The sequence below is a fragment of the Morone saxatilis genome, unplaced genomic scaffold (genome assembly GCF_004916995.1).
Source record: "Morone saxatilis isolate NCDOM2014 unplaced genomic scaffold, NCSU_SB_2.0 Contig23, whole genome shotgun sequence".
NCBI classification, from domain to species: domain Eukaryota; kingdom Metazoa; phylum Chordata; class Actinopteri; family Moronidae; genus Morone; species Morone saxatilis.
In genome coordinates this window covers 20,293,373-20,307,874 of record NW_023339796.1, presented here as the reverse complement: position 1 = coordinate 20,307,874, position 14,502 = coordinate 20,293,373, and the positions used below count along the sequence as shown (strand labels likewise).

The 14,502-nt window shown below is 40.8% G+C and overlaps 1 protein-coding gene across 1 annotated transcript in view; it reads left to right on the top strand.

Annotated features, from left to right (window-relative positions):
* Positions 1-3,827: 3,827 nt before the first annotated feature.
* The window catches only part of LOC118334827 (xenotropic and polytropic retrovirus receptor 1 homolog), a 37,124-nt gene continuing 26,449 nt past the window's right edge, over positions 3,828-14,502 (top strand). The window contains exon 1 of the mRNA XM_035670900.1: positions 3,828-3,906. Coding sequence (XP_035526793.1) covers positions 3,828-3,906 — 79 coding nt within the window. The remainder of the gene's footprint in view (positions 3,907-14,502) is intronic.

Below are 14,502 nucleotides of genomic sequence, written 5' to 3'. Positions count from 1 at the left end.
CACAGGACTGAGCAGTATTTTCTGGATGCAGACGTCCGCAATCTGAATCAGCTATTATGATTATTGTTAAAATTCGAATGCGAATCTAGCAAAATATAATTGAAAAATATAAGAGTCATGGTCACGGCTTGGCTTTAGAGATGCTAAAGGAAGCAGCTGCAGGGCTTTTTTGACTGAGGACATCGGGGACAAAATGATCTTTGTCAAAGCACAAACAAAATCCAGCAAAGCAAGTGAATCAGGACAACACCTACAAGAACAGTCATGTCTGAGCTTCAAATGACATCAGCTCCTGTGCTGAATACAAGGTGTGACTGTCACTGTTTAGCCCTCCCTTTTCTATGACAGCCAGCTCACTGCCCCACCAATAAGTTAAAAAACGACCGGTTTATCCGTCCTGGTTGGATGACGTTTCCTGAAGAAGGCCACACCTCGTGACAGCCACCAACAACACGTTCATGTGCGCTCCAGATGAGCTCGTTTTTAGTATTTCCAACTGCACCTGAAGGCAGCGGGAGGCAGGAGGTGGAGAGAGATAGAGGCTGAACAACAGGGAGAGAGGAGGTGGGGGGGAGAGAGCGAGACCCAGCTAGCGACAGCAGCACTGTGAGCCTGTTTGCCACTAACCAACCGCTGTTTAGCGACATTAGCGCTACAGTATAAACCAAAATTGAATAATTGTGCTTTAGCTAAGATATGACTCCACCAGCATGTCGTCGAGTGTGTCTGAACCGACAGAAAGTGAGCCGGTAGCTAGCTAGATGAACGTGAAGACAAAAAGGGCATCCTCTGTGTGTTTGAGCCCGCTCGTAATCTTCGGATGAGACTTTCTGTGTAAACGTTCAGTGAAGCAGCGCGGAGGAATCGTCCGCTGCTCGACCGACCTCCGGTCCCGGTTACAGTAGAGACAGGGCAGGGAAAACCGCCAAAGTGTCGCCATGAAATTCACAGAGCATCTCTCCGCTCACATCACCCCGGAGTGGAGGAAACAGTACATCCAGTATGAGGTAAGTTAGCTTCATATTAAACCTGCCAACTAGCTAGCACTAGTTAGCTAGTTGGCTGACTGGCTAACTGGGCAGCCAGTGGCGATGCGGCTAGGTGTGTGTCCGGTTTCATTCCGGTTATTTCTGTTCAGAAACGTTTGGATACGGTCTGGGGATGGCTTCCTTGTCTTTCACTCTTCCGTCGTTATACAACAGGAAGAGAGCTTCAGTTAGTACGCCCGTAAATCAAGCGACTGAGCTAGCAAACTGGACGAGCTAGGTTGTGGCTCCGCAGGTTACCAGTCGGTCACATCAGGCTGGACGAGCTGCTGTGTGTCCGTCCTCTCTGCTGCTTGGAGTGTGTTTAGGAGACAAAAGCCATTCGGCTGAGTCATCATTTATTGAGCTACTTAATCTTTGCTCCTGTTAGCCCAAAATGCTGACCCAGCTCAGCAGTCATGTTGCTGGTGTTTTTAACATCAGGGTGAACGGGGTCACCGTTGATAGGAGAGAGGTGCTGATAGTTGGCTCAATCTGCAACCTTTGATCCATTAAAGCATTTAAAAACCTGCAACTCAGCTCTTATCTTTATTGTGCCTTTAATTTGCACACAGTACAAAACAAACTGTAAAAAAAAATTCAAAGAAAACATTTGCAGTATTTTTCGTAGTATCTTTTATATGTATATTCCAAGCATACTTGTCAAGGTTGTGTATTGGGATTTAGGGCTGCAAGATATGGCAAAAACATCATATTTTACTGTTAGATTAATGTGGGGAGGATCGTTTTTGCATCATAATTATAATTTGCATTTAAAGAAACTATTAAAGTTAATGTGATGTTTTTCCCAGGCTCTGTACCAAACAAACATGTTTAATTACATCTGGAGAACACGATTTGTAGGCCAGTGCATCGCTGCAGAACTACAGTACTTCATTATAATGCTCTTTTTTCAAAATATTGCAGCTTCTGCGCTTTGTATATAATAATTTGTGCCAGTATTTCTTCCATCTGTATTCCAAGCATACTTGTCAACGATGTGTATTGGCATTGCAGTGCAGTGTATAACAGGAACATATCACTGATCCTGAGAGAATGGCAATCCTTATATAAGGCATTTAAAGCTATATCTAGCCTATAAGTGCCATCTAAAAATGTAACACAGCTGATCTGTGTGCTGGGAAATTTCATTACCATGAATGGATTTGTAATTGGGTCCACAGTTATTTGGGTAATGTAAAAGATGCACTCTGTTACAGTCAGTTGGCACAGAGGGCTAATGTTCATAAGGTTACATCAATGAAACCCGCTTCAGTTCTGCTGCAGGAATGTCCTGACCTACAAATCTTGTTCTCCAGATGTAAATCTCACATCATCATAATTAACTTTTTTTTTTTTCCAGTGAAAATAAAAATGTGTTACGCAAAATGATCATTCCATAAATCATATTCCAATGGTAATATCTGTCATAACAATAGCAATATGATTTTCTTTAACCATATAGTGCAACCCTAATTTCAGTATGAATTTAACTGAACCTGGGCTTGGGCTTTGTACATTTTATCCAATCTGAATACAGCTTTAAACACGTGTTTCTCAGCTTTCAACATTTATTACTTGAGTAAAATAAACAACTAAACTATACAGCTTTGTGGTTCTGCGAGAGCCGTGTGATGTAAATGTTGTCTTCTGCTCATGTCTGCGAGGGACCACCGCTTGTTTTGTTTGACCAACAGTCCCAATCCAAAAGATATTCGATCTACCGTCACTCAAGAGAAAGAAAAGCAGTAAATCTTCACAGCTGAGAGAGTGCAACAAGCAAACGTCTGCTGAAACAATGACTTGAACAATGAATCGATCATCAAAATATTGCCTCAGTTATGACTGATGGTGCAGGGAAATGCATATCTGCACAGTATCATTTGTTGTCACAGTCCCTGTCAATATGTATGCGTATAAATAAACTATAGGGTTGCATCAAGAGGTGTAATACACGACGCTGTGTCGGTGCTGTGGCAGGACTGCAGCTATTATGTTTCAGCTTCCAGGGTTTCTCCCCCTCTCTGTACCTGTGAACAGCACTGTCTGCATTGTTTGCTGACGGTAGTCGCAGTATTGTTATAAGTCATCGCCTGTGCTCTGCATAGTCACACACATTGCTACAGCTCAGTGTGACTGCAGCACATTGTTTCAGTCAGTGCTACCAGGTTCCCCACCATACCTAAACCTGGCATGTTACAGCAGTAAGAAGATCTGGAATTTATATTAAGGACTTGGAAACCCCTATTGATTGTTTCTTATATATTTAGATAATGTATTCATTGGTTCATAAATGCCTGACTGTTTTTCCAGTCAGTATGAAGCAGAGCAGAAGCTAAGCTTTCTGGCTCAAAGTCAGAGGCAATCAGTCATCTCCTCTGCACTCCTGACACATTGTTTTAGTTCTGTGTTCTCTTTGCAGCACGGTCACATTTAGCTTTGAGCCAAAGGTCTTTTCCTGCAGTTAGAAATGTAGTCTGCTGAGCAGCCTTCAGCAGCTCTGTTCAGTGTTCAATCAGCCTACCACCTTTTTAGATTTCCTCCCAGCTCGGCTCCAGAGAGCCAAACAACGACCAAATCAGCTTCTGTAAAATACCAAAGCAAATAGCCTCCAGTGAATTAGAAAGCCTCTGAAATGCAGACTGACCTGTATAGTTTAGCAGTTGGATATTCTCTTCACACATTTTTGTCTGTTTAACCAGCCTTTGTAAGAATAACATTTTCAATCAAATCATACAGAACACTTTTCATATAGAGCAGGGTTCGACCGTACGTGTTTACCCAAACCCAACAGTTTCCACCATGAGCAAGTGCTTTGTGACAGTGGCAAGGAAAAACGTCCTTTTAAGAGGCAGAAACCTCAAGCAGAACCCGGCTCTAGGTCAGTGGCCCTCCGCTTCGACCAGTTGGGGTTTTGTCTCCCCAGATCAGCCCAGGGTTTCCCCAGACAGTCTGCCAATTATCTACAGAGTTCGCCCATAAGTACAGTACTTTGAGGCAGTAAAACAGGGATGGAAATGCAGCGACAAAGATTGATTTTAATGATAATGTGAAATGTATCTAGGACAGATTCCACTGCACCTTCATTTTGCTTATTTTGCTGTTTTTGCTTTAAAGTATTTATTTTCTGTTTCACCACATCTGCACTGTTGTTCTTGACTACAAGAACAATGGCACATATCATTTTGAATTATATAATAATTATATATTAAGTTATAAATAGGTCTGCAACAAACAGAACTAGGGATGCATCGTTTTATTGGCTGGACATCGGTATCGGCCACTATTCGCCTTGTTGACTGACACTGGCCTATCAGTCAATAAGATCAAGCAAATATGCATTCACCAATGTTAGTGGCTGATGGTTGTCTGTTATGTCACACCAACTTTGCGTTCCAACTTGGATATTGGAGAAATAACCTCGTTTTCCAGCACTGACACAAATTGCACGTAAATACTGATCCACGCAGCAGCACGTAAGTCAAACAAACTAGTGTTTCCCTAGAGAGGCAGACAGATCTGTCGTCATGTCTATCAGGACTTGTCCAACAGGTCTGAACCACTTGTGAATTTCCCAGAGAATTTATAAATACCACAGATTCTTTGATATCACTCATACGTTCCACTCTTGCAGAGTCATACTCAGCTGCAGTCCTAATGTATTTAACAGAAATATTCTTGATTGATTTTCTGTTGTTGGCCGATATATTACTTACATGACTAGTTATTTCAGCAGGAGTTGAACTAAGATTATCACCCCTACACTATGCAACCTAAGAATGTGGTCCTGGCCCGGGAAAACACATTGTGGATCAGTGTTCTGCAGGTCATACCCGGCCTAATATATCTTTGCAGCAGTGAGAGGGATAGTATAATTCTTCTTTTGCACTTTCAGGTTGCTTATTTCCACAGCAGTTTCACATGGACTCTGGATTCCTCCTGCTCTTGCAGCATCTGGACGCAAACCAGATGAAGCTTGTTGTTCCACCCAGCTGTAAATCTGGCCCTGGGCCCAGTTAGTTTTAGCTCTGTGAAGATGTGGGACCCATGCCTGTGAGGTTTGCGGGGCCATGCTGACCAGGACTGGTTCCATGTATGTCATGTTTTCTCGTGGCAGCTGTGTTTGGGTCAGACACTTAGCGGGACGGTGAGATTAACAGGTGTACCGTAAACTGTTATGATGTGATGTTAGCTGAACCAACGACTGTCAACCCCTTTCATTTTCACGCTGGCCTGGGCTGTTTTAAGCATGCCATGTTTTATTAGCTTGGAGTATTGACATTCTAACAGTGTGTAACTTTTTTCCCTGGAGTTTTATCTGCAAAAGTGTCATGATTCAGTCTGGACAATAGCACAGACTCAGACTTGTTTACTGACTGACACACTGGCTATATTTCCCAATAAACGTCTGTGAGGGAAGCAGCTTTATTTGACCTGACAGATTCCTAGGGTGACTACTGGACAGGAACTATAGGAATATAAATGCCTGCTGGTCAGCTGTATGACTCAACAGACTCATTGACGGGCTAAAATAGACTGCTGGATGAATGCACATCTGTGGCGACAGTCAGGCTCTGGGATATTTGAACAAAAATCGAGATGTTTGTGTGTTTTAGAGAGGAAGGACAGGACTTGTAGAGAGGTAGGAGAAAGAAGCAAAGGGGAAGGGGGAGAACAGTAGGGCTGCAGCTGCGATTACTTTCATTATTGATTAATTTTCCAATTATTTTCTCCTCTATACAGATGTGTTCCCAGAATCAATGTTTGATTCTCTGCCCGAACCCAACTGGACCCTACCCCAGTCGGGCCAACATTGCTGCCATGGGTCGGGCTTTAATTAGTATTTTATAAATAATGCATGCGACTGTAATTAATGAGTGAATTTTGTTTTTGTTTTTTTAATAATTTGAACTATATTATATTCACAATTTAGTTTACGTAACCTGAAAATTTGGTTTCGGGTTGCTGGAGCAGCAAACGTTTAACATTTTTGCTTGAATAAAATTATTAACAATTATCAAAATAGTTGCCAATTAATGTTCTCTCATTGACTAATTGCTTTAAAGACCAAGGATCTAGCCAAAGATTCATTACATTGTGATATGATTTACGATGAGCGGGGAATGTCAATTTTTGCATTACAAATTTAATTTTCACTAAAATCCTGATGATGTGAAACATTCTCGTGTTTTGCTGTCTCTTATATATAATCTCCTAATTTTTGTCTTAGTCAACAAAATGCTGCTGTCAAGGTCTGTGCACAGCAGCAGTGGTGGAAACTCCAAGCCGCAGCAGCCTTACTTCATGGGAAGTTAGTTTGCTGATGGTAGCTTGTTTCAGTTGGACTGATGGATAGAGCAGCTGACAGAAAAATAAGGGTGAATCAACAATTCTCTGTTTTTACTTGTAGTCACATTCGGAGTCAGCAGACATTTAGAGAAGGGTCTCTGGAACACTGAGAGACTTAATTAAACACTGATTCAGTCCATTTTTCTATTATGTTGTGTGGGATTATTTTTAGAGTTCTATTGCATGCTGTGAATTTCACTCAGGGATAATAGTAGATAATGTAGAATATAAAATTTTTCTAACATTGTCTTATTGAAGTATCAATCAAAAAGTACTCTACTAATAGCTATGCTTACCTATAATATTTTAGCAACCATATAACCTACCATTTTGTGCAGTATTTTTTTTATGTGCAATTTAAAAATGTGCATTAAACAGGTGGACAGAAACACACTCATTCAGGCAAAGTTCTTGTGCAGCTGCTACAAGTATTAAATTAGCAATACAATCAAAAAATATCCAACCATATCAAAATACCACTTCGGGCTAGTATATCTAGCAACTCACTGGCCCGAACGGGCAAGTGGTAAAAAAGAATGAAACACATTTTTTTTCTGGAGCTGATGGTGGATGTAGCTAAGGAGTAAGCCATCTTGCTGCCTTCTCATCTCTGTTGAGAGCTGCACATGTGCATTACCGATCGGCCACTAGGGTTGGGTATTGTTTGTGCTAAACTGGTACTTTTTAAACTGAAACGATACTTAAAAAAAAAAAGAAGAAAGAAGCAGCACAAAATGACGGTTGACGACATTATAAAGAAGATTTACTTTATTATTATTATAAAGAATGGCTTTTTTAATTATTAACTGTATAAAGCATTCTTAAATATATTAATATAAATAAATACAAAACACTTAATACTTTTAAATTTAAAAAGAAATGTAACCATGAATAAATAAAACAATTTTTGTAGAGCAAGTCAAAAAAAAGCTTCAGAGTTGAACCTTGCCCTAGTAGTAAACTCAAGCCACTTCCATGAACCCTGGGTTTACAGAACGTTTCACTGCAACACATGATGGGTGAATTACAAACCGTGAACCAGAGTAGTGGAAAAAATATTCAGTGTAACTTCCCTTCACCTGTAAGACGAATTGTGTCGAGGCTGAGAACAAACAGTAGAGTTCGTACCTGGCTTCTATCTACACCTGGCAGTGGCTTTTTGCTTTGTCCAGTTATTATGAGACGGTATATTCACAAGTGACTTATAAACATCTCAACACTGACACCTGGTAAATATGTCATAGTCATGTGATATTTGCCCACTTAACGACTGGACGAGGGCAACAAGAAACCACATGCAGTGGATTGTTAGACAGTTTGGGCGTATCCTCCAAATTCAGGCTAAGAATGACCATATGAGGCTGTTAAGACATTCAGTCATGTAGACGGCTAAGTCTTAATCTGTGTGTTTTAGTCCAGTTGTTGGTCCTTACATTAATGCTGCCAGCTGCTGATTCTGCTGCTCTCATTATCTGATTAGATGGAAAGCAACGGATAAAAGATGGTAAAGAAGACGTGGAAAAGAAGGTTGGTCAGAGAGAGGAGGAAGGCAGTAAAAATGTAGGGGAATATTGATGGCCAGATGTAGACTGACACACTGAGGTCAGTGTAGTCAGAGTGAAGAAAATGTCCATAGAAGGAAGTACTGAAGACAGAGGCGTGAGATTAAAAGAGAGAAGAGCAGAGACTCTGACATTTCTAAAGGCTTTACTGTCATAATCCCCATACAAACTCAATTCAACCTCTTTCTAGGACCAATGGGAAACATATGGAGAATGAGGAAAAACTCTTGACAGATTAACAGAGAAAAAGGTCAGCGATGGTATTGGCTACCTCCTGACTGGTATTAGAGGATCACACACTTACACAGTTCACTCTTCATTCAGAGCGACACTATAGATCACATGCCTGGGTCTCCTTTGACTTCCCATAGCTGTCCCCTGTCCTGTTAGCCCAGCCTTAGTAAGACATCTCTCCTCTCGCTCTGTCACTGTGTGCTGCAGTTTGTGATGGCCTGCATTCCCCAGAATGCCCTTCAGCAGCTCCCAGTGAATACGCTTTACTGCACAAGCATCAGACGAGTAGCAATAGCACAGTAAGATCAAGTCACTGAGAAATATTTCACATGGTAAAGTTGTCTTGCGACTGTTTGCATGACAGACGATTGATGCTACTGTCTGAGGATAAACTGTATTTCACCCTCTCTATGACCTTCGTATGACTGTGCTAACAGTGCTTTAAGTAGATTTTAACCAGTGACAAGTTTTAGCTACAGTTTCAGTCACCATCTTTCTGGTGCACATTAGGCTTAAATTTATTCCACCTTAGGTTGCATTAAGACTGACTGTAGTTTAAATGGAGCCCGTCCGTCGGCACAGCAGGAATGGCGACTCAGGGGCGCCGGCAAAACAGGGTTGTCTTTTGGCAAAAAAGTTGAATCAGACTCAACTTTTTGCTGCAACACGATGTTATCTGGCAAGGTGCTGTGTGGGCCAATCAAATACATGCAAGTGCACATTCTTGGTTGCTTTCTAATATGAATGCTGTATTTGTTTACCTTGCAATCGTTGTGGCGGTATTTGCTGCTGTGATAACTTTCCACAGTTATGAATGTTACAAACCTTTGTGCAGTCTTTTGGCATCTCATTAGTCTTTGAACCCATTAATCATCTGTTACTCCTCCTGGACTTTTTGGATCATATTTCCTTGTTTCACCTCTACCTTAACAACCAACCTAGATAGACTGATTAATTGGGCCGATTATCTGGCATTTTGAGATCATTTGCTGACGCCTGCGCTCATGAGACCAATAAACAATGTCTGCAGACGCATGTTAGCACTCCAACTTGTGAGTTTTGGGAAGGTGGTAAAAAAGTTAGTTTCCAGTCCTGTACTATAACTCTTACCATTCACTTTTCTCCCATCCTAAATCTAATCTAAAACTGTTATTGGCATTTGGCATTATATACTGACAAACGCATATCAGTCAACCAATACAACAAACCCCCAACAATGCATCCTCCTGGACTGTTTTGATGCTTGGGCTGTTTTCGGTCTGAACCCCCCGCTTAGATGATCTCCATAGGGAAGTCATATTTTGTTGTCTGAAATTCAACCATTCCTTGCCACAGCACTATTCTGCATAAAATAATTTAAAACATAAGAGCCCTGGTAGAGTGAAAACAGTCTGTGACCTCGACAAAACAATCCCATATTGCATCTAGTTGCAGAAAAGCTTCTGCAGTTTCACTTTAGAAGTCAAATTCAGAACAGAGAAAGGCATCCTGTGCATTTGACCTATTTGACTTTTAGGAGCAGTGTGAAGCTGCGTTTCTAATAACTAACATGCACGTGTTTGGTATGTGTGAAGATGGAGCGCCTTGGAGGAACTCCACACAGATGCTGGGAGAATATGCACAGTGCACATAGACAGGAAGCACCAAGCCACTCAAAAGAAAAAACCATAAAAGAACCATAGCTGAAAGGAATTGGAAAAAGATTAAATATTTAATATATTTGCAAGAAACACCGACATCTTTCTGCATTTCAGTGATATTGATTCACCACATTGAATGTGTGCATCTGTCAAAGTCATTTTTTTCCATTTTCATGAAAAAAATTGTCTGTAAAGTGAAACAAATGAGTCAGTCAACAGAATTAATTAATTAATTAGATTAGATTAATTAGCACTGTTCAGCACAGGTCACTGTCTTCTTATAGGCCTAAACTCATCACTATATTGATTTTGTTTAAATATTTTGATTTTAATACTCAAAGCCTCTAATGTCGCTGTACATATATGTTCTTGTTTTGGAGTACTTGGCTGTAATCATTTGCATATTAATTGTGATAAATGAATTATCTTCAAATGACTAAACTCCCTAAAGGCACAGTCAATCATCCAGATTGAAATAAGCATTAGCTTAGCACCAAATCCAAAACACAGCATCAGAATCTGCATTCTGATTTTCAGGTCATTTAACACACAAACTCACAAACGATACCTAAAATGAAGCTGTTCATGTTTTCTTACAGCTTCAGGTATCTTTGCATAAACATGAGATTAAAACCAGTCTATTTTTCACAAATAATGAAAGAATGAACACATCCCCACACAGTTTAAAGAGCGGCTCAGTCAGACACTGAGTGAAGCCTCTGCTTTAGCTTTTAATTTTGCGTCATTTGTGCGTCACAACGCGTGACGTCACCATCCTGCAACAAACCTATCTCCAAAATCCTCAGTTATTGGGATTTTGGGGGCACTCTTTGCTTTCTGCTACAACGCCCTTGCGCAGTAGGATTGACATTTAAAAAATGCAGTTTCCTTCGTATCGTCTTTGCAACACCTTCACGAGGCACTCTGTGTACCAGCTGTGTGAGCTGCCAGTAGCACTAAAATGAGGAAAAACCTCGAGATCTGAGGTTTGTACAGGACCCAAATGCGAGCATAATCCAGTTATGACTCATAATCCTACTGACAGTTTGGTGTCAAGATATAAAGTCTCCTCGTGGGTGGGGGTTAGGGAAAAGAGAAGAGGGCCAGAGAAAGAGGGAAAGGAATGTATAAAAAAGATTAGGCAAAGGAGAAGAGAGTGGGCAGAGAAAGGGGATGGTTATGGAAGATATTATACTGTAAATAAATGTACAAAAGGAGGGAAAGAAAGGGAGAAAAGATGGGACAAGGGGAAGAAACGAGGGACTGAGTAAAACATTAAAAAGAGATGATAAAGAAAACAAAGAGAAGGATGGTATGGACACCTCACACACACACATACGGTCAGTCCCACAGATCTGTGGTCAGCTGTTGTGGTGCAACTGTCTGCCTGAGGCGATAGCCACAAGTCATGAGTCTGGGTAAAGGTAGATGTGTGTGAGAGAGAAGAGAAAATGCCTTGGACTGAATTACAAGGCCAGCATAAGGCTAAGAACAGAGGGAGTGTGTGTGTTTGTGTGAGGTCGAGAAGGGGAAAAGGACAGAAGTAGGGTAATCTGTAAGGATAAGCAGAGCTGCCCTCCTTTCTGTTGAGCTGTGTGTGTTTTGTTTTGGAAACTTGCACCTGAGCACATGCTGAGCACATGCTGAGCCAGCCTACTGGCACACACATTCTCAAACACACACACACACACACACACACACACACGCTAGGGGCCTCGGGAAAAGTGTGGGAAAACATTAAGTGTTGCAGTTATCACCCAAATGTGTCTATACGTGTGTTTGTGTGTGTTTGTTGCTATGACATCAGATTGTAGGACGAAGCACTCTGTCACCACAAATGATCATCATATTAAGGAGACCATGTTTTGTCTGTGTGTTGAGACATTAGGGCCAATATAACACACAGCCGAATATATCCAGTCATTTCTCATGACTCGTAGAGCAACAAAATAAGCTTTGAGGCTTAAAGCTCATACAACGATATAGAGCTTCACTAGATCACAACCTTTTTTCAACTCTCTTTAACCAGAAATCTTCACCAGTATTAGTCATGTAGGAAAAGCCATAAGCAGCTCTAGCTGGCCAGCCACAGTTTTTGCATTTTCATTGTCTACTGTCTACAATGTTTTGTTTTTTGTACATAGCAGTTTATGTCTGTTTTGTTATTTATTATTTATGATTTGAATTTAAATTGCGATTATTTCTAATAACTTACTCTTGACTAACTCCAGGCCTGTACTGGGGTCTGCATACATTTGAAAAATAGAAGTCACCAACTTATCTCAGTTGTCCTGTGCATTAGGAAATCAGATTAGTGACGCAGTTGCTTGTTATCAGAGAAAAGCAAACTTTTATGTTGCAGTAGTGGCATGTGTAACTTTACTCACTATTTTTTTAAATTAATTGTGAAGTAGTGTTATTTGTTAATAACCAGATCGTTACTCTCACTAACTAGGGTAATCATGACACTGCTTACAAGTAATGTTAACTGATGTTGTAACCCCTAATATTACTGTTGACAGCTCTGCATGTTTATCTGCTAACTTAAGCTGATTGCCAATTACTTGTGTTAAAATGACAACTAGAGAAAGGCTCACCACTCTCTTTATGGTTTTGAACAGAAACAAATACTTTCTTTATTTCCAACATCAAAATGATGCACAGTGGTGCCTCTTTTACAAAGAAAGCATCTTTCAACTGAGCAAATGCATCCACAGAGCATATTAACCAGACAACAGCCGAGAGTTTCTTTTTGTAGTCTGGCCAACTAATGGAATTAACAGTAATTCAGAAAAAACGTACCAGTGACACCCATCTAGTGAAACCAACAGTGATGTAAAAAAGTCATCTTAGAGCTGCTTAATACATTGTCAAGTTATATCAAACCACAATTATGATATAAACATGATTCATTGTTTAACTGTGTGTGTGTGTGTGCGTGCTGTCTCTTTCTTTAAAAGCAATGATATTCACAGTATTCCAGGAGAACAGTATTAATTAATACAGTATTAATGGTTTGATTTATAATATGTTGAGTGATTATCTGATTATAGTTCCTTGTCTGACTGGTTGTTTCCCACGCAGCGTGTTGGAAAGCACAGAGTGAACATGGGTCCCTTGTTGAAATATGGTTCTAGAAAGAAACAGGAGTGCTGACCTGGGATTTAGTTTCAGCTCTGCTCATGCGTGTATTTGCATTTGAGTGAAAAGAAGAAGCTGTTTTTCTTGACAGCAAAGGAAATCTAGTGAGGGCAGAGCAGGGGAGCTGAATGTTAACTGAAATAAACAGGGCCCACAGTGGTAACTTTAGTTCCTAAAATATTTGAAAGTCCTCTCTATGTCCTCTACCTGCTGAGTGTTTAATGTCATGTTACAGTGGCAAGCGGTTTTGTATCGATCCTGAAATCTCTCCTCGGATTATAGCTCTGTTTTTATAGTGAGTCAATGGGAACACAATGATTTGTTGTTACTTCACGGCCATGTGGTACATGTGAACCTGCAGCTTTCTCTCTGTGTCTGGGTAAGGACAGATTCCTGCAGTCCCTGTGTGTCCCGTTTGTGACAGAACTATCAGAGCAACATTAATACAATCCTTTACCCTTATACTTATGCACATATTATTTTTTGTACAAAACTCAACTCGTGTGACTAAATGTAGAGTGGCAGGCACACTTGAGGTCTTTGTAAATCCCTGGTGTGTTTTTGTCCTGTGTTTTGCTGTTTGTGTTGTTGTTTACACTGTTGAAGTGGCTGCACTGGTTAGAGTATAGGCTGGCTGTGTGGGCTGCAGCGTGACCTTGACTTGCTCTGTCGTTCGCTGCAGAAGCCAGCTCTGCTGCTCTTTGACTGGCTGGCTGGCGGGCTGGCGCACAGTGAGGCCATTGTGGTCTTGTGCTCTGCTGGCATTCTGACTGACTAACTGAGCGCTCTACTATCCACCCCTTGAGCGGGGCGAAAGAAAGAGGGTGACTGTCCCACTGTCCTGCTAGTATTTACTGAGACTGAATGACTGTCGTCCACTCGCCCTCTCCACAGCGAGACGGGCTGCAGCATACACTGCTGATTTACTGACAGAACATGAAGGAGACTGACCAGCTGCATCATCAGCACTGCATTATTAAAGGATGGAGGGAGAGCCAGAATGGCAAAATGATACAAAGGCATCAGTGCAATGTCATACACATGTCGGAAACATTACTGTCCAAAAATGACTACAATTAAGTGTGCAGTTCTGGCCCACTTGTGTTGTCTGGACCAGTGGTTCTGGGACCCAAATCTCCCTATGGTCGGTAAGTTTTCTAGAATTATTATAGAACTAGGCATGAAACTACATGAAAATTTCACGTCACGACTATTTGGCCAAAATAGGCAAGTAAACACATACACAATGTCATCATGACTTTTTTAAACATAAAATGTACACATATTTCCATCCCTACATTCAGGGATGGTGGTGTTAGATCTGAATGCCTTGCATATTCTACACACGTAAATGCACATTACACAAGGACGGAGTCTTATGGCTAGTATACTCACGTGCGCACACACACACACACACACACATACTTTTCGTAGTATTCACAGTGCTGTGAATAAGTATTTGCTCCCTTTCTGATTTCTTATTTGTTTGCATATTTGTCACACTTAAATGTTTCAGATCATCAAACCAATTTTAATATTAGAAAAGATAAC